This window comes from Zosterops lateralis (genome assembly GCF_965231275.1).
Source record: "Zosterops lateralis genome assembly, chromosome: 5".
Taxonomy (NCBI): Eukaryota; Metazoa; Chordata; class Aves; order Passeriformes; family Zosteropidae; genus Zosterops; species Zosterops lateralis.
In genome coordinates, this window is record NC_139766.1 from 71,292,625 (window position 1) to 71,315,135 (window position 22,511).

The 22,511-nt window shown below is 49.2% G+C and overlaps 1 protein-coding gene across 3 annotated transcripts; it reads left to right on the forward strand.

Annotated features, from left to right (window-relative positions):
- Positions 1-36: 36 nt before the first annotated feature.
- PURG (purine rich element binding protein G) lies at positions 37-22,391 on the forward strand. Of its 3 annotated transcripts, none has more exons than XM_083862483.1 (3): positions 37-75; positions 1,074-1,917; positions 21,810-22,391. In XM_083862483.1, exons 2-3 carry the CDS (start codon positions 1,087-1,089, stop codon positions 22,038-22,040), a joined length of 1,062 nt encoding a protein of 353 aa, XP_083718609.1. In that variant the 5' UTR covers positions 37-75; positions 1,074-1,086; the 3' UTR covers positions 22,041-22,391. The 3 variants fall into 3 exon arrangements, with proteins under 3 accessions (XP_083718609.1, XP_083718611.1, XP_083718610.1); XM_083862485.1 differs by having other exon boundaries at positions 1,074-1,898; positions 21,810-22,035; XM_083862484.1 differs by lacking the exon at positions 21,810-22,391 and having other exon boundaries at positions 1,074-4,207.
- The last annotated feature ends 120 nt before the right edge of the window (positions 22,392-22,511 follow it).

Sequence of the window (22,511 nt, forward strand, 5' to 3'; positions counted from 1 at the left end):
GGGGGCGGCGGGGCCGCCGGCTGCGGGCGGTGGCGGCGGCGGCTGAAGGGCAGCGGCGGCGATGGGCGCTGCGGGGTGAGTGACCGGGCGTGGGGAGCGCTGCGCCGGGGGGCGCGGAGGGGCCCCGGGGATAGGGGGGGCAGTGATGGGGCGGGAGATGCTGAGCTGGGGGGCGCTGGGGGGGCACACTGGGGCACTGGGGGGCACTTTCGGGGCACGGGGGGCAGTACTAAGAGCACCGGGGTACAGTTCTGGGAACACGGGGGAGGGATACTGCAGCACGGGGGGCTCTGGGGGGCAGTACTGGGAGCGCTGGGGGGCGGTTTTGGGGCACTGGGGGGCGAAGGGTGAAGTTGTGGGAGCTCTGGGGCAGGAGGTGTAGCCATGGGGAGCACTGAGGGGGCAACACCGGGGCACTTGGGGGCCATGGAGGCAGGACTAGGGCCGTGGGGAGGGCAGTGCTGGGGGCACTGGAGGGCAGGGAGGGTAGCAGCAGGCAGCGCTGTGGCAGTGAGGGGCCAGGGAGGCAGTAGGGCAGTACTGGGGGGGATGGAACTGGAGCCCTGGGGGCCCTGGGGCAGGAGATGCAGCGGTGGAAGGGGCTCCGTGGGTCCCGGGGGGCAGGAGGGCAGTGCTGGGGGGGAACCCCCGGTGCCCCTCGTGCCCTGGGAGGAAGAGCTGAGGGGGTGATGGAGGAGGAAGGAGCCGCCGCACGGGGACAGACCCTGCAGAGGCGAACTGCAGCCCTGGGAGAAGGGTGAGTGTCCCCCGAAACAGGGCACCGTAACCCAGCCCCGTGGGGCAGCTGGAGGGTCTGTAGTACCACAGCGGCAGGACAGGGGGGCTCCAGGGCAGGGAGTGTTGCCGGGCAGTGCCGCTGCAATCAGGGCTCCCGTCTCCGGGAGCCGGAGCACGAAGAGCGCCCGGGATCCATCGGGCTGCGATGCTGCGTGCCAGTGGGAGAGGGATGCAGGAGCCTTTGTAGGGAGAGCGGCGCCGAGTGGAGCCGCTGGCGAGGAGCTGAGCAGGCCCCTGATGTTGTCATCTGTGTCTCTGTTGTGTATTATTTCCAGCTGATTGGTAAAGATGGAAAGAGGGAGAGGAGGAGGAGGAGGAAGGAACCTGGGAGGCTCTGGCCTGCACAGGAGCATTTATTCCCAGTCCCAACAGCAGTACCACTACCCGGCCTCCTCCCAGGGGAGCTGCATGGAGATCCAGGAGCTGGCCTCCAAGAGGGTGGACATCCAGAAGAAGCGGTTTTATCTGGATGTGAAACAGAGCTCCCGCGGCCGCTTCCTGAAGATCGCCGAGGTCTGGATCGGAAGGGGCAGGCAGGACAACATCAGGAAGAGCAAGCTGACCCTCTCCTTGTCCGTGGCCGCTGAGCTGAAGGACTGCCTGGGGGACTTCATCGAGCATTACGCGCACCTGGGCCTGAAGGGCAGCCATGGCCATCGGCACGAGCACAGCAACGACAAGGAGCAGCATTCCCGCAGGCGGCCGCAGCACCCGCCGCCTTCGCCCCCCGCCTCCGTGGGCTCCGAAGAGCCCCCTCACAGCGTCCTCAAGACGGAGTACATCGAGAGGGACAACAGGAAGTACTACCTGGACCTGAAGGAGAACCAGCGCGGGCGCTTCTTGCGGATCAGGCAGACCATGAGCAGGGGACCCGGTATGATGGGCTACTTTGGCCACAGCCTGGGGCAGGAGCAGACGATCGTCCTCCCGGCTCAAGGGATGATCGAGTTCAGGGATGCTTTGGTGCAGCTGATCGAAGAATACGGCGAGGGGGACATTGAGGACCGCCAGGGGGGAGGTGACGAGCCCCCGGAGCTCCCCGAGGGCACCTCCTTCCGAGTGGACAACAAGCGCTTCTACTTCGACGTGGGATCCAACAGGTACGGCATCTTCCTGAAGGTAAGTGAGGTGAGGCCGCCCTACCGTAACACCATCACAGTTCCCTACAAAGCATGGACACGGTTCGGGGAAAATTTTATCAAGTACGAAGAAGAGATGAGGAGGATTTACAACAGCCATAAAGAGAAAAGAATGGATGCCAGAGGGGACAGTGGTGAAGAGCAAGAGGGTCTGGAATAGAGTGCATTGGACAATTAACCAAACAAAGCAAGCAGAAATTGGTGAGAGGGACTGACCTATAGTAATTCCAAGTTGCCCCAGTTTTTTTTAAGTCCTTTTCCGGTAGTTCTTGCTAACTCCAGTACATAATGTTATAGGAGTCTGGTTATCACGTTAAACTATGCCCGAAACATCTATGTCTTAGGAAAGGACCAACCTTCCGAGTCCATATGAGTCAGCTGCTTCGAGTGTTGGAGACCGTGGAAGTAGGAGTATCAGCACAAACAAAATCCGCCACCCTGACCTTTAAATAGTCTAGAAAAGGCTTGTGTTGCACTTAAACACGATACTAAAGTATCCCCACCCTGAACCTTACCACGAAATGTATCAGTTTCTGCTTATCTCGAGTTTTTCAGGACTTGCTTCTGCCTGCGCTCGGTCCAAAGGCCGAGCAGCGTCGCTGTAGAGGATTTATGGCAAAAATCAGCTCCACGTGAATCTCTGGTCTGTGTGTGAGGAGGGAGAGAAGTTTTAAAGTTGGCATCTCCTGGTTGTTGAGTTGGAAACAATGGTTGTTTATGGGTAAAATCTTGATAACCATTCAGACCTCAGTCACGTGCCAGTGAAGGGCGGAAGATCTGTCATTCATTCTGAAGTTTTGTGCTGACCAGGTAACCTGAGTATCCCAGGACAGTGGAGTGCTCAGCCTTCTGAATTAATGGCAGTGAATAATAGCCCACTCCTCATCTCCGTGTTCTGCCTGTTAGAGGCTGGTGATGGGTTTTTTTATTTTTAATGCATTTTGTCCTGAAGTTCAGAAGGTATTTTTGTATTAGGCATTCCAGCAGGCGACTGTGGGGCGGGTGTTGGGTGGTAGAAAGAACGCCACAACTGAGGCTCCTGGCTTCTCTCCCAGATTAATGAGGTACGGGATGTTCCCTGTGCCAGGAAAGCATTTGGGTGTTTTCTTCCTCCTGCCACGAGGAAGACCTTTGGGCTGTTGGGTGCACTGCTGGATTCATGTAGAAGGGCACCTTCTCCCTGCTCACCTGTGGCGTGTTTCGGGAGCTGTGGTGGATGCCCCGTTGGGTTTTCTGTTGTGTTGGTTGTGGGTGGTGTTGGGGAGACAACATCCATGTCCTGCCATCACCCCCTTCCCCCCAGCTCCGAGCTTGAGCTGTCCTTGAGCGGCTCCAGTCCCAAGGTTTTGGTGTCATCCTGGAGTCTTTGTGATGTAAATTTGAAATCTCATGATATTAACTCTCTGCCTGGGGGGAGAATGTGTGCAATTACCTGGTTGGGATGTTGATGAAAGATTCTGTGTTTCTTAAAGCATGAATATTTATATCATAAGGGGTTTGTCCAGCCTTTGGGCGACCAGCTCCTTCCCCCTGAACCAGCAGGAGTTTGATTGAGCTCCAGGTAGTTCCAGTAGCATGTTGCTCACCTTTAAGATTGTTTTAAGCAGGCATTACTGTGTCTGATCAGATATTTGTAATCACTCAAATTGTTTCATTACAGAGTGGCCTAGTGTGCATGTGGACCAGCTATTTTTCCATGCAACCATGACCCGTTTTATTTTTTAACCTTTTAAGAGACATCTTTTTCTCCAACCAGAATGTTCACCACTCTGAGTCTGGAGCCACCTGCACACTGCATGGCCACGCTCAATCTGAATGCTGTTGCCTGTTAAAGTGAGAAAGGTTGGGGAGACAGGATTGGGAACCAAGAGGATAATCTGGATTTTAGTTTGGGTACTAAAACTAGTCAATCTGTTTTAACTTTAAAAAAAGAAAAAAAAAAAAAGAAAAAAAAAGAAAAAAAAAAGAAAAAAACCAACAGCTTGCACCAAAGTCACCAAAGAACCTTTAGGAAAATGTTACAGTTGTGACAAGAAGTAAGAAAGTTAAATTTCACTGTTTTAGGTGATTCCCCCTTTAAAACCACATATAGCAGTTACAGCAACCAAGCCTTTGGCTTAGTGTCAAAAACTCCCATCCCTTTCTCCATAGGTTGCTCTTTCAGGTCCCTTTTCAGACCTGGAAGAGGTGTTTTCTCTCCATCACTCGAAGAGCTCGTGGACCGCAATGAGCCAGCGGGAGTTGTGCGGGGCACTGGTTCATCGCTGCTCTTACGGCTTTGGTCCCAATGGTTTTAACAGGTCAAATAAAAAACCCCACAAACCCCCACGTTAAAAGAACTCCACTTCCTGTTGTGGTGTGAAACCAGAATTTAGTGAATGAGTCCTCGATGCGCACGTTAGCGTGTTGCTGACTGCTGCTGCCCGTCACAGTGCCTGAGGTAAAAAATTCACTTGTAGTCCAACAAGCCGGAGCTATGAATGTACGAACTTTTTACTCTCTCCTTCCCGTTTCTGTGTGGCGTTCCTCCCCTTTGAGCTCCCCAGGCGTCTCCCATCCCTGCCCGCCTTTGCCTCAAGGGATCGTAAAAGCTCCTGGGTTGGAATTAGCCCGAGTGGCCACGTGTGTTGTAAGTGCTCATGCCTTCCCCCTGTGTTCCTGTAGCGTTGGTGAGGAAATTACTCGTCATTGGAAAGGGATGTTTTCTTCACTGTTTTAAAAGGAAAAAAGGATGCAAAATGGCTTTTCTTATTGCTGCCCATTTCTTAAAAAAAACCCTTTATCTTTTGTTAATGGATTGGCCTTCCAATGCCGTTAGTTTTCTGTAAATATCACCCAGGAATCCAACGACTGCTGGCTACCGGGCTGGCAGGTATCCTGTAGGATCCGCTAATGCATTTACTCCCCTGGCACGGGATGCACCTTAGTATCCAAACCTGGATCGGGATCTTCACGTTTGTTGCCCATCACTCATGGGTAAGCCAGTGGCTGTGGGTTTCCATCAGAATGGGAACACCAGTGTTGGCAGGTGTTGGGTTGGAGGATAAAGCTTTCCGCACCATGGGAAGCGGATGTTGTGTTGGGGGGTAGTAGGGATGCACTCGGAGTGTAGCAATGCAAGACTTGAACGGTGAGATTCGGAAACGGGTTCCTTTGTATTTTTGGCAGTGCATCTTCAGCTTCCCAGAGCAGTGACCACACGGGATGCTGGTGCCCAGAAGGGCCCAGCGAGATGCTCGGGAACACTGAATCCCTGATGTGTTTTAAATGTTTGTTCCTGACGCCCCAAAACTGCCATATCCCTTAAACTTGAGAAAACACAAGCTTATTTGCACTAGAAAGAAAGGCCAAAAACAATCCTTTAGGAGGACAGGGTGAAGAGCACCGGTCTGAACCTCTTTTTCTCATGAGAGAATTTCCTATTCAAGCCCTCACCTCTGTTTCGAAATTGTATGGTCCCGGCAGAAAGTCTGTCAGTTGAATTATTAAATCCTGATGCACTTTATATTGTGTAAATAATGCTAGGAGCACATTTCTGCTCCTGCTCCGGTAAGGGGATGCTTTGGTAACGTAGTCTAATGCTGAGAGAAGCCGTCTCCTGCATGCACGTGTCTGTTAGAGACCTGTTGATCTTGCTTGGTCCAGCTCCGCTCGTACGTTAGAGGAGGACAGGCGCAGTGTTGAGGATCCTCTCAAACCACCAAGAGTGGGATAATGATTTGGTTCTTTAAATTGCAATGTGCAGAGTTGCTGGGCATCCTCAGCTCCGCCATCGCAGCGGCTCCTCGCCCCTTCTGAACTGGGTCCCCCGTGTTGCTGTCGAGGCTTAAAGCCGAGCTTTGCGCTTGTAGCCTTGGCAAAGCCCAGTCCAGCAGCTGCCTTGTACCTGGCTCTCCCTGCTGCTGGTGCAAAAGGTAGGGTGGTCCAGCTTATCCTGGATGGAAGGGGTGCGGGGGCTTCCCCTGCCTTGCAGCTGGGGGGATGTTGTCTTTGTTCCGGCCCCTGGAGCTGGCTTTCCTGGTAAAGTACAGAGCTATGGAAGGGTTGGGAAGTGTTTTGCACTGGTGAGGAGAGGGCAAAACCCTCCCTGGCGGGCTCCCTGCGTGCAGCCCGGATGGACGATGGACTTTACCCAACAAGAAGCTGCAGTGGTTATTGGTATCTACTCGTCGTCGTAAGTGTTTCTTATCTGTATCCGATATATACCAGTTCATATCCGCGTATACGCATTAATATATTTATGTGAGTATACTGTAGCCTGTAATAGCTCGTAGCAAAATAATCTTATTTATCTGAAGGGCAGTCTGAGGAGGGGACATCTGCTCCCACCACTGGTCTGGATAAACACGTCATTCTGCCCAGAGCTGGGTGCCAGCCCTTGGCTGCAGCCCTGGTAAGAATTCCATAGGTTTTCGGGAAGGCTGCAAGGGAAAGCGTAGTTAAAGAAGGCCAAGCTCTTCCTTGGAGGCATCCTTGAGGTGAGGTGAGAGCTGTAAAGAGGCAGCTGCTGGCCATGTCATGTCTCCATGCCATTTTACAACCCCTGGCTCTGCAAATCTGTACTGCCAAGTTTATAAAATCCCAAGCAGAAGTATTAAAATCCTGTCCTTTATACAAAAAGGAACCCCCAAGCAATTACCAAAATCAATGTCAGCACTTTTTTTTTCATCTACAGATGTCCTAGTCTGATAATTGCATCATTTGTTTCCCCTATGTCCTATTGAAGTGACCTAAACTCCCAGGGAAGGGAGCTGGTGGTGGTTAGGAAGCCTTCTGCTCTCGTGACTTGCAGTCCAGTTTTTCAATTCTAGTAATTTTTATAGTAGACAGGAGTTTATTATTGTGTATTTTTATTGGGCAGATTTTGCACCAGGTCACAAATTACATAATAAGCATTTTCAGTTCCATGGCATTCCCACTTTTGCTGTACATACACTAGATATATATGATTTATGAAAGAATTCCTGAAGAAAATTAGACTTCCTGTTTAATTTTCTATGCTGCTCACTCCAAAATGAAGTTGCTCTTTATTTTTAATGACTTAACATGTTGTGATGTCTAAAATTCACCTTTCCCCTCCTGCCCCTCCATTCCTTTCAAGTAAAGATTGTGTTTGAAATTAAGAGTTTATTCAAGAAGGAGTGGAATTAAAGGCTACACCATAAGCTATACCCAAGAGAGGCTGTCACATCACAACCTCTTCAAAAATGTATTGTTTTGGGGTGATCTGGTCTTGCCTAAAAATTGCTGAATCCTGTCATGGCTACAGGAAAAAAGCCCCAGCTAGGGCACAAGGTGCTTCTGGATTGGGGGCATTTGGAAAAAGCTAAAGCTAGATCTTTTGCTGTTCTGGTTCTCCAAAACCTGCAGAAGCTTTCCTGGGCTGACATCAATTTTTCTTCCTAATATTTTGTCAGCCTGTGTTCAGTTCCCCACCTGCACCTCAATAAAGGCAACAGTATTCTAAAGCACCGAGGTGAAGTAAAATATCAAGAACTCCTGATAGATGACATGGATTAAAAATTGGTTTTCCAGAAATGTCAAAGCATAAATTGAGGTTTTATAAGCCAGATGTCGTTTTGGCATTTCTGTGACGGATGTAATTAGATTGCTCCTTCCCCGTGCACAGGGAGGCATCACATGGAGCCCCAACCTGCAGCCCTCGGGGCTCTCACCAGCTTCTGGAAAGGTGCAGGTGCTGCTGCCTTCTCATATGTGGTGAGTGTGGTTGTGTTCCTACTGGCCTAGCCTCGAGGGGCCTGGCCGCCCCCCCAATAAAACCGTCATTAACGACTTGCTAATTCATCTTCTTAATTGCTAGGCTGCGCAGAAACGCTCGGAGTGGCACATGGAAATTGCTAGCTCTGCGCAGGGTCGAAACTTAAAAAGGCATATTCCGTCTTTTAGGGGTTTTAGACCCATCCAAGACACCAGTATTAAACAGGGAAGGACAGTGGCTCCTGCCTTGGAGGCATTGGTTGGACACGCAGACAGCCGGACGGATTTCTTGACCGCAGTGGGGGAAATCCATCCTGCAGGCGGGAGTTTGCATCTGCTCTTGGTCGTGATCATTTGGCACGCAGAGATTAATTTGAGGCAGAGATGGCCCTCGGTGGCGGCTGCTGGCAGCCAGAGAAAGCTGAGGCTGCGTGCCCAGCCCCGCTGGCACAACATCTGTGGGTTCATGTGTGGGCACAAATGAAGGCAGAGGCAAGGGAAACGGGAATATTAGAGATGTTTATGCATGGACATACTACAAAGACTCATTTCCCTCCCATTTCCAATAGGTCCTTCCCTTGGAGATATTAAGACACTATCTGTCGTCTGTTCTGTTTCCCCTATAGGAGACATTCAGTGTGCAATAGGAGCAAGATGGGTTCCACAAGCAATATCAACATACTCTACTACTAACCTTAAATCTTTACACTGCAAAGCGTGTGCAATAGAATCTGCATTTCAAAACAGCAGAGAGTATGTGGGATAAAAGACACGGGTTAACCCCAGGCTCTTACAAGTATTCCCATCTGGTCCTTGTTGGGAGCACATGTTGTTGGCACAATGCAGAGGGAGAGGGGGAGTAAGAGCAGAGAGAAGTGCTTCCCACCGAGGCAGAGGAACGAAAAGGCAGGAGGGGGTGGAGGGAAGCGAGGACAAGATGCGTGCTCCAGGGAATCATAGTGCATGATGATGGTTTTATCCGTAGTAGGAGGAATAGGAGGCACCTTCAGCATTGGAGTCCCACGGAGCTGGGGAAGGAGACACAGAGCCTGGATCCTAATGCTCTACTCGGGGACCAGGGCAGTTTTCTTGGGCTGGTTCTCCTTCCTCTTTGGGATCAGTAACACTCTGCAAGTGGCTAATCTTGCCAACAAACCCACGGGGACCAAGCATGCCCAGTGGGTGGAGTTACTGCTTTTACAGCTCACTCTTTGAGGCTCACGTGGCTTGGCTCTTGCTGAGCTGGGAGGCTTGCCCAGGGATACCTGCAGAAGCTTAGGGGAGCACACAAGTGTTGGTGGCCTGTAAAGTTTGCTGATGCCATCCCAATTTAGGGATGCTTGCGTGTGCTTTTCACAGGAGCCTCGCTCCGCATGCTACACTGGTTGTCTCCTGCTCCAGGAGTGAGTGATGGAGTGTTGTGTGCATCTATGGGGCAGCTGCTCTTTCCATTGTACAGGAAAAGGGTTGGTGAAGGCTGGAAGGGATCAGAGGGAAAAGAAAGTGGCTTTCAAGAAGCAATTTTGTGCCTACCTTTGCAAAGGGGTTGGTGTCACTTCTAACAAGGCTCTGCAGATGGTCACCACTTGTAGCGCCTTTGCTTTCCTGGGCCTGCCACTCGGAGCTCTGAGGTGCAGCAGGGCTTGGTGTCAACAGCTGTTGAAAGCTGTGCTTTGAACCAGTGAAGTGCTGGAGTAATTGCCTGGACTCTGGGAAAGCTGTCAGTGTGTGGAGCTGGGCCTCCTGATAATGGAGATAGGATCAGTTCGGCTTTATCCTGCCTGTGCCTGTATTCTCCACCACTAAAAGAGGCTGGATGATACCTCCCTACCTCAAAGGTGTGCAAGAGTTCTTGTGATGATCTGAGGCTGATCAATACTGATGATATCCGAAAGTAAGACAGGGAGAAATTTGGGATGAAATGTAGTGTTTGGAAGGTTTGGAGTGGAACCTACCTGACTCTAAACTTGAATTTGCAAGTGGGAGGCTGCCTCTAATTGTGCATTTCAGGGCTGGGTAAAGAGCAAAAAAAGCATCTATATTTTTCCCAAGTTGAACAATGTGGAAAAAATCTGCTCTTTCAAATCTCCCATGCTGGATATTCCCAGCTTCCACCCTATTTCCTCTCAGATACATTTCCTGCTGTCCAGTCCATGTGTCCCTTTCTTCCATCTAATTCTATTGCTTTTTGCCTTACAGGCCGTGGTCTCTAGAGGAGTTACAAAAACAGTTTGGTTTCTTCTCTGCTGCAGTTCCTACACATAATTAAAGGTTGTTGTCAGGTCTCTTCTGCATCCTTTGCAAAGGAAATACAAAACCTTCCACCAAGGGTAATTTTTAGCCCTGGTCATGTTCTTGTTGCTTTCTGATGAGTCTGTTCAAACACAAATGTAAGGAAAGCACTAAGTGACAATATAACCTCCCTGTGTCAGCATGTTTGGAAATACAGGTGTTCCCTTATGTTCCTAAATCTCCCAGGATTTTGTGTTGTCATCATATGAAGAGTCACAGGAAAACTGGCATGAGCTTGCCCTCAGTAACATTTTTAGTGTGGGGAGATCTGAGAGTTTTGTGTAGGTCTGACCAGAGAGGAGCTCCCCTGTCCCACAGTGTCACCACCCAACACGTATATTCATCCCAGCACCTTCCAGGAGGGCATTTAGGCCTACGACCAACATGTGTCAGCCAGCTATTTATTCCCTCCTCTTCCTAGGGAAAAGGCTGGCTGTGCCAATGCAGCCCTGGTATTTTTAACATAAATTAATTATCCCTGCTGTTCCATGCTAAAGGGTGAGCTGGAGCACGTCGTGTGCTGGCAGCAGAGGACCCCGGGGGCTCTGCAGCACGAGAGCAAACTCAGAGCTCACAGGGAGCCGAGCCCGGGGCTGGCATCGCTCCCACCACTTCCTTTGGCAACTGGTGCTGAGCAGGAGCTGCTTTGTCTCTGGAAGCTCCCCCCGGACCTGTTGCTGCTTTGCAAATTGTTGTGTTTGCTTTGGGCATGGAGGAGGTTGCTGTGCTGCTGCCTGGTGGGGAAGTACCTGTTGTAAAAAGAGAGTCTCTCTCTGTCTCTCCCCGCAGGAGAGACAGCTGGCAGGGGGAATCTAGGGCCAGAGACCTCAGGCTTTGGGAGAGAGGTGACGGAGCAGCGCTCTGGTGTAAATGCAGCTCAGTGTGCAGTCAACACAGATGTGTTTTCTGTTCGGCTTGTCTTCACAACAGCTGCTTGTTCTTTCCTTCTAGATGTTTGAACAGTCCTGAGATCTCTATCAGGCTGCCTAGAACAGGAATTGATGAGGGAACTGAGCTGCCCCCAAGGACGGCCTCTCTCCCGAGACTCCAGTAAACATGGCAAAGTGTTTGAAAATGAAGCATTGTGCTGGTGGCACTTCTTAGAGTTTTTCCCAGGTAGATGTCACAGCAGGGGTGAGCAGAGGCTACTGACAGCCAAAAACAGAGGGCAAGGGTTTGATCTAGTTCTTGGGAGTAGGATTTATCCTAGATTCAACAACTCAGTTAATGTGCACATCTCTGTAGGAAGTAATGAAGTTTTTTAATTTAAGCATTTTTAATCATCTCCCCTATCCTGGTAAAATTAGGGAAAGAGCTTTTTGGCTGAAATGTTTACCTGTAAACTGAGAGTAGGCACTGTGTTTCACAAGGTGAACCAAACTTCTGTGCCTCTTACCTCAGAGCATATCCTTTAAGCTGGCATTTTATTTCTTCCTCCATCTGGCTGCAGAACATCAAGGTCACTAACGCAGCTCAGGCAGAAACTCCTGTAGGTGTTTATATGGCTGAGTGCATAGGGACACTCTCCTCTCACTTTGCCAGCAGGGCTAGATCCTGCTTGTGTTGTTCCTTTTCCCTGTTGGATCACCAAGTTCATGTCTTGTGCATGACCTGGCTTGAGGGCCCTAAACCTCTTTTCTTCTTAGAAGTTCAGCATCTTTTTCTTAAGCTTTCATTATGGATCTCTCTGGGAATGTTGTGCAAAGCCTCAATGTGCCTTGGTTCCCTCCCTCACCATGCATTTGCTAACTGCTGCTGCCAACGTAGGACAAAAAGATGTGGTGGAGCTCGTTATATTTTTCCCAGAGAGCAGTTTTGCTCCGTGTCTATTTTTGGTGTGTTTTGGCCCTAACCATCCCAGGGATCCTGTTCTGCAGTTCCCGTGTGCCTCTGTAGCTGTCGCATGGGTGGTGGGGCTCTGGCAGATGTCACCTCTAGGCTGGGGCAGATCCTTGGGGTGAAGCTGCAGCAAAGTGGGAGTCATTTAACCCTGCAGTCAGCCATTCCCTCAGGGATGGCTCCCACGTGGAGCAGGGCTGCACGAACCAGTTACCCGGGGCAGATTTGATCCTGTGCTGGTGGCAGACTCGCTGCTTCCTGCGAGCAGCCAGCATGCACCATCTCGCTTGTAGGCAATGTCTGACAGCTTCCCCAGGGATGAGCTCTCCTGCATCTGCTGCAAGTGCTGCTCTGAGCTCAGGCTCTTCCTTTCCAGCTCAGTGGCATGCCTGGATCCTTTGTTATGTGTAACCTCAATTTGGTTTCATTGAGCAGTGCCAGGATTTCATTCTTCCCGGGACATTTAAATGGGGTGCAGAGTAATTAGAGTCACTTTTCTCTGCATGTGTAACAGCAAATGCTTCCAAATCAGTTTAGGAATCGACCCAGGGGTTTGATGTGGGTTAGTAAATTCAGGCACGTGGGATGAGCGTGCCCACAGCAAAGCTGGCATGAAGATGTGGAGATAAGAGCTGTGCCTCTGCCAAGCTCCTGTCTACTCTCTTACAGTCCTGTACTGACTCCAGTTGCTGCAGTGGGAGTCACCAGGACCAGAGACCACCAGAGCCTGCCCATGGGACCTGGGTCAAAGTGTTAGCAAATACCTGAGCTAGGCAAGGGACCGCCACCCACAGGTATTGTGTATCCCATTATAACTCAGAGGGAAGGTGTCAAGCTTTATCCTGGCTCCCACAGGAGCCCAACTCTCTCATCCTTCCTTTTCTGCCTCTGAGGCTTTCACCTCTTGCCTGGCGCATCCGCTCTGGTGAGCCTACAGGCATGTCTGCCCTGGGATCAGCGTGTGCCAGCATGCAGTGTGCACATAATCCTGCTGCATCCCGGCCCTCTCTCCATAGCAGCACTTATTGCTGATGTCAGCACAGTCATCCCTCAGCACTGCCAGGGGTAACCCTTTGAGCTAACCACTGATAAGTTCCTTCTAGCTGTCTTATTAAAAAAAAAAAAAAAGTAGTAAAAAAAAGGAGGGAGGTATTGTAGTTGCCTGATGAACATTTTCATGGATGCTGCCAGCTTTTTACTGTGGGTTACCTTGGTGAAGGCATATTACAGAGAGTTTTCTTTTAAAAAAAGAGCTTAAAACTGTCTGTTTGGCAGTGTGTTGTTCTGGTATATGTGAAACCCCAAGAAAACCCCCAGTCCAGAGCAAGAGGCAGGAGTGGTGCCCTGCCTGCAGCATCAAGCTGCAGTTTAACCTGTTGCTTTTCACACCTCTTTCCTGCTCTTAGGAGGCACCTTCTAAAGCTGGGATAACCTCCCTAAACCTCCCTTCTCTGGCTCTTCACAGAGGGAAGTTCACCCTCCTCCTCCCCATTGCAGCCCTTGAGCTGTTGCAATAGTCCTTGAGGTGCTCTCTCCCTTTGTTCAAAACCCACACCAGCCTCTTCATCCCAGCAAGGCCGAAGATGGTGTGCAAAACAAAACAAGCAAGAGGCCACAACATGGGGATGTTTCACTTGCCTCAGCCTAAAAACCAGCCTCCTCCAGGCTCTCAGTCTTCCAAGAGCTTCCCAGCTTTCTAGCCAAGCGGTTTGTTTGCTGGAAGAAAAATTGGTAGCTTTGTGCTAGCAATAACGGGAGTCCTCTTTTACTAGCGCAGGCATTCTCTCCTTTGAATTCTGTTTGAATGCAGAAACCATTGTGAAATGAGAGCAGTAATATCGGGAAAGGGGAAAGCCAAGGGTTCCTCTAGATAGGATTTGATACAATTTGAAGCTGCTTGTGGAAGATTGGCTGGAAGGTAAACTGATTTGGGCTAAAAAAGCTGGTGCTGGTAAAGTGTGTTAGAGACTCTTCAGCAGGTGGTCCAAAATAGCTTTTTTATGGTCTCTGACCTCTAGGAAAGCTAACTGGATTTTTGATCTTAGATTGAAGGGGCAATTTCTGCTGGAAGAATCTTGTGTTCTTTAGAAACTGTCTCAGGCTGGCATTTACTGACAAAAACATTTCATGGAAGCAGACAGAAAACGAGGGGAAAATCATAGGTCTGAGCCAACTCCAGGCAAGTCTTGCAGGCCACTGTCACTGAGCTAGCCAACCATCCAGAATTCCAGATAGATTCCCGTTGTCGTCCTCCCTTCTGGTGTGCCATGGCCACCAAAATTTTCCTGGACACCTGCGGTAGTGTGATTAGTCAGGAGCTCCTGGTTTTGCAGCATCCTGGGCTGTAGAGGTGGCCCCAAGGAAAAGCGTTCCACTCCAACATTCCCGCGTTGTGTCGGAGCCGCAGCGTCTCTTCCAGGTGCTGAAGTGGATATTGAGTTAGAGGGTGCGTTTCCAGAGCAGGGCTTGGTCACCAGCTGTTGTCCAGAACACCGTGGCTTTTGGTACAGCAGTAAAAAAACCCCAACCTTGCTCTTTGAATTTCAAGTCAGGGGCCTGTTTTCTGCCAAGTTACCGCTCACCATTCCAAATGTATTTTATTCTCCTTCTCTTTGCACCGGTCCCGTTCCGCTCCGCTCAACAGCTGCTGCATTTAATCCCAGAAGCTGCAGTTGGTAGGGAGCAAAGTGATCTCCATATAACCTCTCTCTTAGTCATAAACGTGCATTATGAAGCTTAACCGATGGTAATAGAATGTTTTGCTTTCAACATGCTGTCCCTGTGGTCCAATGTTCCCGTCTTCAGGCTTCATCAGTACGGCGGGGCAATGTGTCGGAGCTGTTCTGCTGCTCCCCAGGAACATGCCTGGGAATACTGGATGTAGGCCTCACGGATATCCAGCGAAGAGAGATGGAGGAGGTGGAGCAGAGCCTTTTCCATGGGTGGTGGCATCCCTGGCTGCAAGCGGCTCTCAGAGGAAGGTTGTGTCTTGGCAGTCCAGGAAAGAGGCGCTGGGGGTCTGGCTTGGCCGAGACCCAAGTGCAGGTTCCCATTTCCATAAGATTGTCTGGCAGTGCAATCTGGAGTGAGAGTCTCTTTGGGGACCGCGGCGCCACGTGGGGGCAGCGGGAACAGATTGCAGTCCTGCTGCTCCATTGGGTTTTCTTCATCCCTTTCACAACCACTCTGCAGGTTCATGGCTCTATTTGGCTTCTTGTGTTTCCTGCATACTAAAAAAGGGATTTTCATGCCATCCTGCACGATGGATGATGGTTCTGTCCTGGGGGGAAAATGGAATGTTTCTCATCCACGTTTAGGTAACCATACAAAATGTGGAAAGTCTGCTTTAGGAATTTCATTTTCATTTACACGCCATTGATGCTTTTATTAAAAGCATATTTTCACACATAAATAATTTAGAGGTCATATGATTTTCCTGCTCTAAACCAAAAGCAGGGATTTCAAAGCAGGGATCTCCAAGCATCATTTTTGTGTCACGGTGGGTAGCATTAGCCCTACAGCTGTTTTTTTGTTGAACGGGATGGGCTTTTTTCCATATTTGAGGTTTATAACGTTTGGTTTCAAAGAGGAATTTCCCAGACAGAGTCCCCCAGAAGGTATCAGAATATATGGCTTTGTCAGGCAACGATAACAGCTTTTTTTCCAGAGATTGCCATTTTGTAAATAAGCTTCTTCTCCAGCAGCATGGCTACAGCCAGGAAAGATGGATGATTATTTCTTCCCAAAATGGGTCTTCCGCTGCAGGATCTGGTTTTTATTGCGATAATTAGCATAGAATTAAAAATGGCCCCGCATCTTCAATTTGCACTGTAGTGCCTCTGGTACCGAGCAGTCTGGGATGGTGTTTTCCTTGGAAATAGGCTGTGTCTGGGAATCACTTGATTCGCCACTGAAAACCAGTGCACAGATATCTGCAGGCTTCAATGCAGCAAAAGCCTCCGCCTACAAAAATAAATTATTGCTCTTAATAAACTTTCAAATCAGTTGTTTTTTTGGGAGACTGGAAAAGTTGCTGAGGATATTTAGGTGAAAATCTAGCGCAGCGGTCAGGCCAGGATTTTATAAACACCTTTTAATTCCAGAGCTCGGGTTAAAGGTGAGGTCACGGGCAAGCAGGCAGCTTTTTCTCCAAAAAAACCTGTAATAGCTTTTCTTTTTAAAAATTTAACAGGGTTACCAGTGCAGGTGGAGACAGAGTTGTAAGGAGGGTCACACATGGACAACAGTGTATCCGCAGGAGAAACTGAAGCGGCAGAAATGCAGCACAAGGCATAAACTTCCTTGTGAGAGCCGTGCAGGAAATTACTGTGCAATTGGACGCGGTGTCCTAGCATTAGATTTATTATCCACTTCCAAATCATCTGCCAAAAATCCTTTCAGTCGGAAGACAGGAAAGAACATGTTATAAAAAGACCTGGAAAAGGAGTCACTTTGGCACGGGAGTTTTCAGGCTGGTAATTGTCCATGCCTGCAGTGTTTGGGTTTGGTCTCAACACTGAGGTCAACAACACTTAAACCAAATGTGATCCCAATGCCTACACGTGGCACATGGTGAAATGTGCCAGTCTTGCAGGACCAGGCTTGGATACAGTCTTGGAAGATGCTTCTTTGCCCAGTCTATTGCTCAACGATTGCTTTGAATCCCACAAGACTCCAGCATCACTTAGGGAAAGCCATGGTGTGCAAGCTGGCATGCTTTTCCCCCAATGATGGACTTGTTCCTTGCTGGGTGGAGGGTCATGGCCACATCCACGTGCTTGTGTACATTCCCTAGGCCTATATCATTCCAGAAGTTTCTTGTCTGGATGATTGGAGATGGTCGTGTTTCCCCACCGTGCACCTCGTTGCCCTCCTCAGTGCGGGGCACTGCCCACATCACACTGCACTTCTCCAGCTCCCACATCTTTTCCAGGCTCCTTTATTTCCAGTTGTACACCTGCAAAGGTGGATCTACATCCATATCCCCTGTATGCACCACCTTGCTGTTTGCGTGTTAAATCCAGCTCTTTCTGGCAGTAATGGAAATAAGTGATCTGAGTTTGTAGCTCTGTTTTTACTCCTGGGATATTAGTGTTTCCTGCTGGAAAACCATCTCCCTAGTGCTTGGTCTCTGATGAGAAGCATGTCTGCAGCTGTACCTGCAGCATCCCCAACATAGCCTGCCTGCTCCAGCAAGTCAATACTTTTGACTTAAAAAGAACTTTCTGCATAAAAAAGATCCACACCCACCTTGGACACACCATTTGTTGCACAGCCAGATGTTGCCTTGTACAACACTTGGGAGAGTTGGTGGCAATGCATGCAGGGTCTGGGGAGCCACTTTGCTCTCCTGTGACCTTTTTTTGACACCTGCTGAAACATAGTGAGAAGTGAAGGTTCTGCTTTCCCCCTTTCCCATTTGGCACTTTTGTTTTGGTAGAAAACACCCTATTTTTGCAAGTGCTGAGCTCCCAAGGTAAGGGGGCAGGAGGACACTGATGGAACATGTCTTTGCTTACAAGGAGACACTTCCAGGCTGGGGTGAGGACTGGGACCAGCACAGTCCTTAGCAGGGAGATCTCCTGCACTCCCTTTCCAGTGAGATTTCCTGCACCTTGTTCCCAGCAAGCGGAGCCAGTTGCTTTTCTAGCACAAGTCTAAAGGTAGGGCTGGCTGATGGGGCAGTTGGTGGGAAGTGTGTGTTTACTGAGAGAAAAGGCTATGCCTGTCATCTGTTGGGATGAATCCTCCTTCCCCAGCCTTCTTCCAGGAGTGTGCTGATCCAAAGTCCTTCTCTGGAGCTTTTTCCTTCACGAAAATGAAGCTGGGCCGTGGGTAACATCAGTGTTTACCAGACCGCCTTCGTCGTCTCGTCCTTGCATTCATTGTCCTTTGATTGGTAGGGTGGTTAAGAGAAACAAGCCAGCTTAATGCATGGTCAGAGAGCTACAATTAACAAAGCAGACCACAAATAAGTAGGTACATAGGCTAAGCTGTAAGATAGCGTGTAAGAGGAGGCAGCCTGCCTCTGTAACGTGCATGATAAGCATCGGCCAAGCTTGTTGCAGACACTGGGCAAGGCTGCTTTCGCTAGACTTTGAGTATCCTAGTTGCAAAGGCTTGTCAGTGTTCCTAAAGGCTCTTGGTTTTGGAGTGGGGTCGTCTTTTGTTTTCTGTGCGCTGTGAGCACTTGCTTCCCAAATGGGTTCGTAGTGATGGAGTTAATGGAGCTGTTCTTTATAGTAACCTAAAAGGTGTCAGTCGTTTGCTCGTATGTGTTCACAAGCTGAGCCGTGGCGTGATTTGAAGCACTTTTGGTGTGGCATGTGCAGTTGCAGTGCTGTCTGTTTTTAATTTCCCCCTGGGACACCCTCCCCACGTTCCCCTGTGTTTCGGACACTGAACCAAACCGACGTTGGGACTAGCACTTTAAGTACTAGTAGTCACTTTGCTTCGGAATTAACTGAGCACTGCACTTTTGTATGTACTGTTAGCACTGAGTTTTGAACTCTCTTCCCCATCTATTTCCCCTCCTAGGCGCAGTGTTAATTACGTAGGGGCCATCAGAAGAAAATTCTGAGGCATGTTGGACCACTGTCTGGTGCCTGATTTCCATTACATATCCATTAGCCACTTGATAGTAGGGAATTTTCCCACCCAAGCTTATTTTACACGACAGGACCAACACCTGAATCGCTGACATCCAGGCAGGCGTGGCTGTTGTAAACTCCAAGGTCACCCAGAGACCCGAGAGCGTGGCTTTTAAAAACACCAAAGATACAGGAGAAGTCCCAAAAGGGATTGGGATGGTGCAAGATCACCTCCTGGACACCTGGAACTGAGCGGAGCAGGAGTCACAGGGCAGATGCTCTTGTGTCTGGTGTGAGACCCCGGTGAGTCCACATCAAACCAGTCTGAGATCCTGGTACCAACAGAGGCTGTGCTCAAGCCATTGCAATAAAAGCCATCCTTGTGCCTGCACGGGAAGTGCTCTTGGGATTGGTCGTGGGCTCCAACTGCAAAAGGTATTTTTAAGTAAAAAAGATTTACAGGTGATTTAGAAGATGGAGCATAATAACCCCGGGTGTGCTGTTGAATTTGGAAAGCATTGTTAGGAGTTGATCAGCTCTCATGTTCAGAGACAGTTCAGATGTGCTATTCCTGTTAAATTCCTGTGGTATTTCTGTATGGAAGGCTAGGGATCAGAGCTCCCTTGCCAGCAAGAAAGCAGCAGGGTAAAGTTAGTAGGAAACATAGTTAGAAACCTCTAGGTTTTGAAATGGGATGGTGATCCCTGGAATGCTGAATAATCTGGGTTTTGATATCCCAAACCAGCCACTCCCAACCAACTGGTGGGGTTTTACTTCTTTAAAAGCCCCTGTGGGTTTTCCACAGCAGCAAATAAATCATGGTGGGTGCGGGAGCCCCATGTTCCCTTCACAATGGGGTATCTGCACTTAGGGCTGCTGCTCATCATCCTTGACAAGCCCACAGTCAATCCAAATCCTTCTCTGGCAATCCTCTGTGATGGGAGTTTCTCCCTGGGGACACTTGATGGATAAACCCTGCCAGTACAGCATGATCAGTGTGAATGCAGAGAAGGGAATTAGGTCTTCTCCTTCACTGCTATTAGCAAGGGGCCATCATGGAAATAACCTTCAGCAACAAAAGGAAATGGGTGTGTTGGGTTTCCCTGTTGCAGCAGATGGAGGAGTTTTCCTAAACATCTCCAGTTTTAGTGACTGGTTTTCTTGGCTTCCTTCTTCAGTAGACCTTCAGGGGCTTGGATATTCAGTGGGAACCCAAGATGGTTAAAACCCCCAAATCTTGAGCAACCCCAAGTATTATGCTCTTACATCCTCTATCACTGGATGTAAAAACAGAATCAGAATCCACATTTTGGGCTGGGCTGGTTTATTTTCTTTCCCCCCGTCTCCCCCCACCAAATTATTCCCGCAAATTTAGCTTTAAAGAAATAGCACCAGGCAATGCTGCTGCTCTGTCTGAGCCCCCAGAATTATAGTGGCTGAGGGAACAGCCTCTTCAGAAAGTACCTCGGTGACTCAGAGCCCACATCCTGCTCACTGTCACCAGGATAAGGCAAACCATTTGGAAAATTCACCCCCCGCACCCCCAGCAAGCCCACCAGTCTCATTGAGTCCTTGGAAATAAGCTTGGGAGAAAGGGCGATGTGGAACAGGTATTTTTGTCTTATTTTCCCCCTCAGATGTAGTTTTTTGTCCCTTGGAGATGGCATCTCATCCTTTGGGAAGGTAGAATGAGGTGTTTTCTTCTGCCCGTCACACTTGAGGCCTGAATGCAAATCCTAGCACAGCACCCTCTGCTCTGGAAAGGCCTTTTAGGTGGAAAAAAAGGATTTTTAGTTGCTCGGGTTTTCAGATAGCTCGTGGGAAGCGCATTGTAACAGCACACAGGCAATGTTTTCCAACCTTTCCTGTTCCTCCAAGAGAGACCTTTTAATTTGCTTCAGTAGTTTAGGGTTCGTTTCCTTGAAAGTCTTTTTGGACCCATGAAAATGCCCTTGAAATGAGTCAAGTTTATCAAAACAAAATTGTGCACACACCCACGCACCAGCCCATGTGTTCGTGCTTGTCTCCCTGGGTGTGTAAGAGAAATCTATTATTTCCTAAAACATTCCTCTTTTCTTTTTTTCTTTTTTTCTTTTTTTTTTTTCTTTTTTGGGTTGGTTTTGGTTTGGTTTTTTTGGGGGGTTTTTTTGGGTTTGTTTTCCCCCATCCCCAAGGATATTAACCAAAAGGTGTTTTAAAGTCATGGCATGAAAACTCCTAAATGTAAATCTGAGTACCTTGTGATGCTAATTAACAGTTTTTTTCCTGAAACTTTATGTGATGCTTAATATTTTCCTTAGGAAGTTTTGTTTCATGTTAGATCATTGTTCTGGAGGATGTTGGTCCTACTGGCATTAAACTAATGGAAATAAAATGCATGTGTTACAAGTGTAGAAACGGTGAAGAATTAAGTGTGAACTTACTGTACGATACTGATTCTGTTTTCAAACAATCTGTTTTGCTGTTCAATAGTTGACATATGGAAATGCCAATGTACTGTAATTTAGCACTTTTCCAACGGACCCTGTTCTCACTACACTGAGGGAAGAAGCAGGTTTGGCTCGAGGCTGACTGAACCCTTTTCTGCATGTTTTGGCACCAGAACTGGCCGGGGGAAACTTAAATTGGAGCTTTTCCCATCGGTTCGGTGGCTGGCACGGGGCACAGTGGGGCGGCTCTTCCATCCCCGTGGCCAAACCAGGACGATTTTGCAACTTGGTCTGGTGAAAGGTGTCCCTGCCCATGCCCGTGGCAGGGAGGGTGGAATTAGATGATCTCTGAGGTCCCTTCCATTCTGGGATTCTGTGATTTGGGTGCAGCCCTGGCTGCGGGTGGATGGGCTGGTGGCATTGAGCTCCACCAGGGCATCCCCCCGGGAGCCAGGCTGGGGTGGGGCTGTCCGAGCTGGGGCGGGAGAGCAGCCGAAGCGACCCGCAGTCCCTGAAATCCGAGGGCAGGAGGGACAGCCCGCCAGCCGCCCCTCTGCAGCCCAAACCCTCCTCTCCTAGTGCTAACAGGGTGCAAAGTGTTACTTGTCATGTACTGTACTGAAAGGGTTAATTGATCAGTGACTGTATTGTACTGTATGAAAACTCATGAATTGCCTTGTATTGTTTCTAATGAACTGTTCCATGTCTCCCCGGTGCCCGTTCCCGCGTTTCCCAAAGGAGGCATGTGCTCAGTTAGGTCCTCCCAACTCTCTGGTGCTAACTCCTCCGTATCCGATGGTGCTTCTGCGGACACTAACTGACCACATGCCCGCCCCCGGCTTGACGTTCACCGCGTCTTTCTTGTCTCTTTGTATGACGTCTCTCTCTCTCACACACACACATATATATGAGAAAAATTAAGGATAAACTTGAATTTGTTTCAAAGCCTCATTGACAATCTAATGTTTTCTATGTCTGCTTTTATTTTGAGATGTTTTTTCTAGAAAGCAGCCCGCCAGCGCCTTGGCCCTGGCAGGGGATTTCGCCCTGTTCACTCCTCTGGCATCCGAGGTGAGCTGCTCCCTGGCTGGCTTTTCAGGCTCAGCCACTGGAGATTGATTCATCAGCAGCCAGTGAGGAAGAAGAGGTGCAAGTACCTTCAGAGATGCCCAAACCTAAAAAGCAGCTGGGATCCTCGTGACTGCACAATCCAAACACAGGTGGGTGGGCACTGAGGGTCTTGGAGGGGACGAACCCGCCCCTTGCTTTGTGGCAAAAATTGGCTTTTAAGGAGAATGGAGGTAGAAATTTAGGGTCCCAAAGGTGCCTCCATCTCCTCCCAGCATCACTCATCTCCTCCCAGCATCACTCATCTCCGCTGGCTCTGAGCCACCTCCTGAGCCTGAGGTTTTCCAGGTGACACCCACCTCGGATGGTGAACAGGGCCATTCCCTCCAACCCCCCACCCTGATGCGAGCTGCTTTTTGGACAAAACGAAATCTGACTATATTTTATATCGATTTGAAAACAAAGTCTGATATTTACCCCTGTTCTCAACTGAATTTGCATATTGTTGTTTGCCACGATATTTGTTCTGTCTTCAAATAAATTTGCTTACTTGTGTAGTCTTAACTGTCTGCTCTGATTCTTACCATCAGATTAATCCCTGCTCCAAGGTGCCTGCACCACAGCTCTCCTTTGAGCGC

Excerpts from the sequence above, each read along its gene's own strand:
- PURG (XM_083862483.1), top strand. The coding sequence starts at position 1,087 with ATGGAAAGAGGGAGAGGAGGAGGAGGAGGAAGGAACCTGGGAGGCTCT. Across the intron at positions 1,918-21,809 it reads GGTACGGCATCTTCCTGAAG|AAAGCAGCCCGCCAGCGCCT; the intron begins GTAAGTGAGGTG and ends TGTTTTTTCTAG.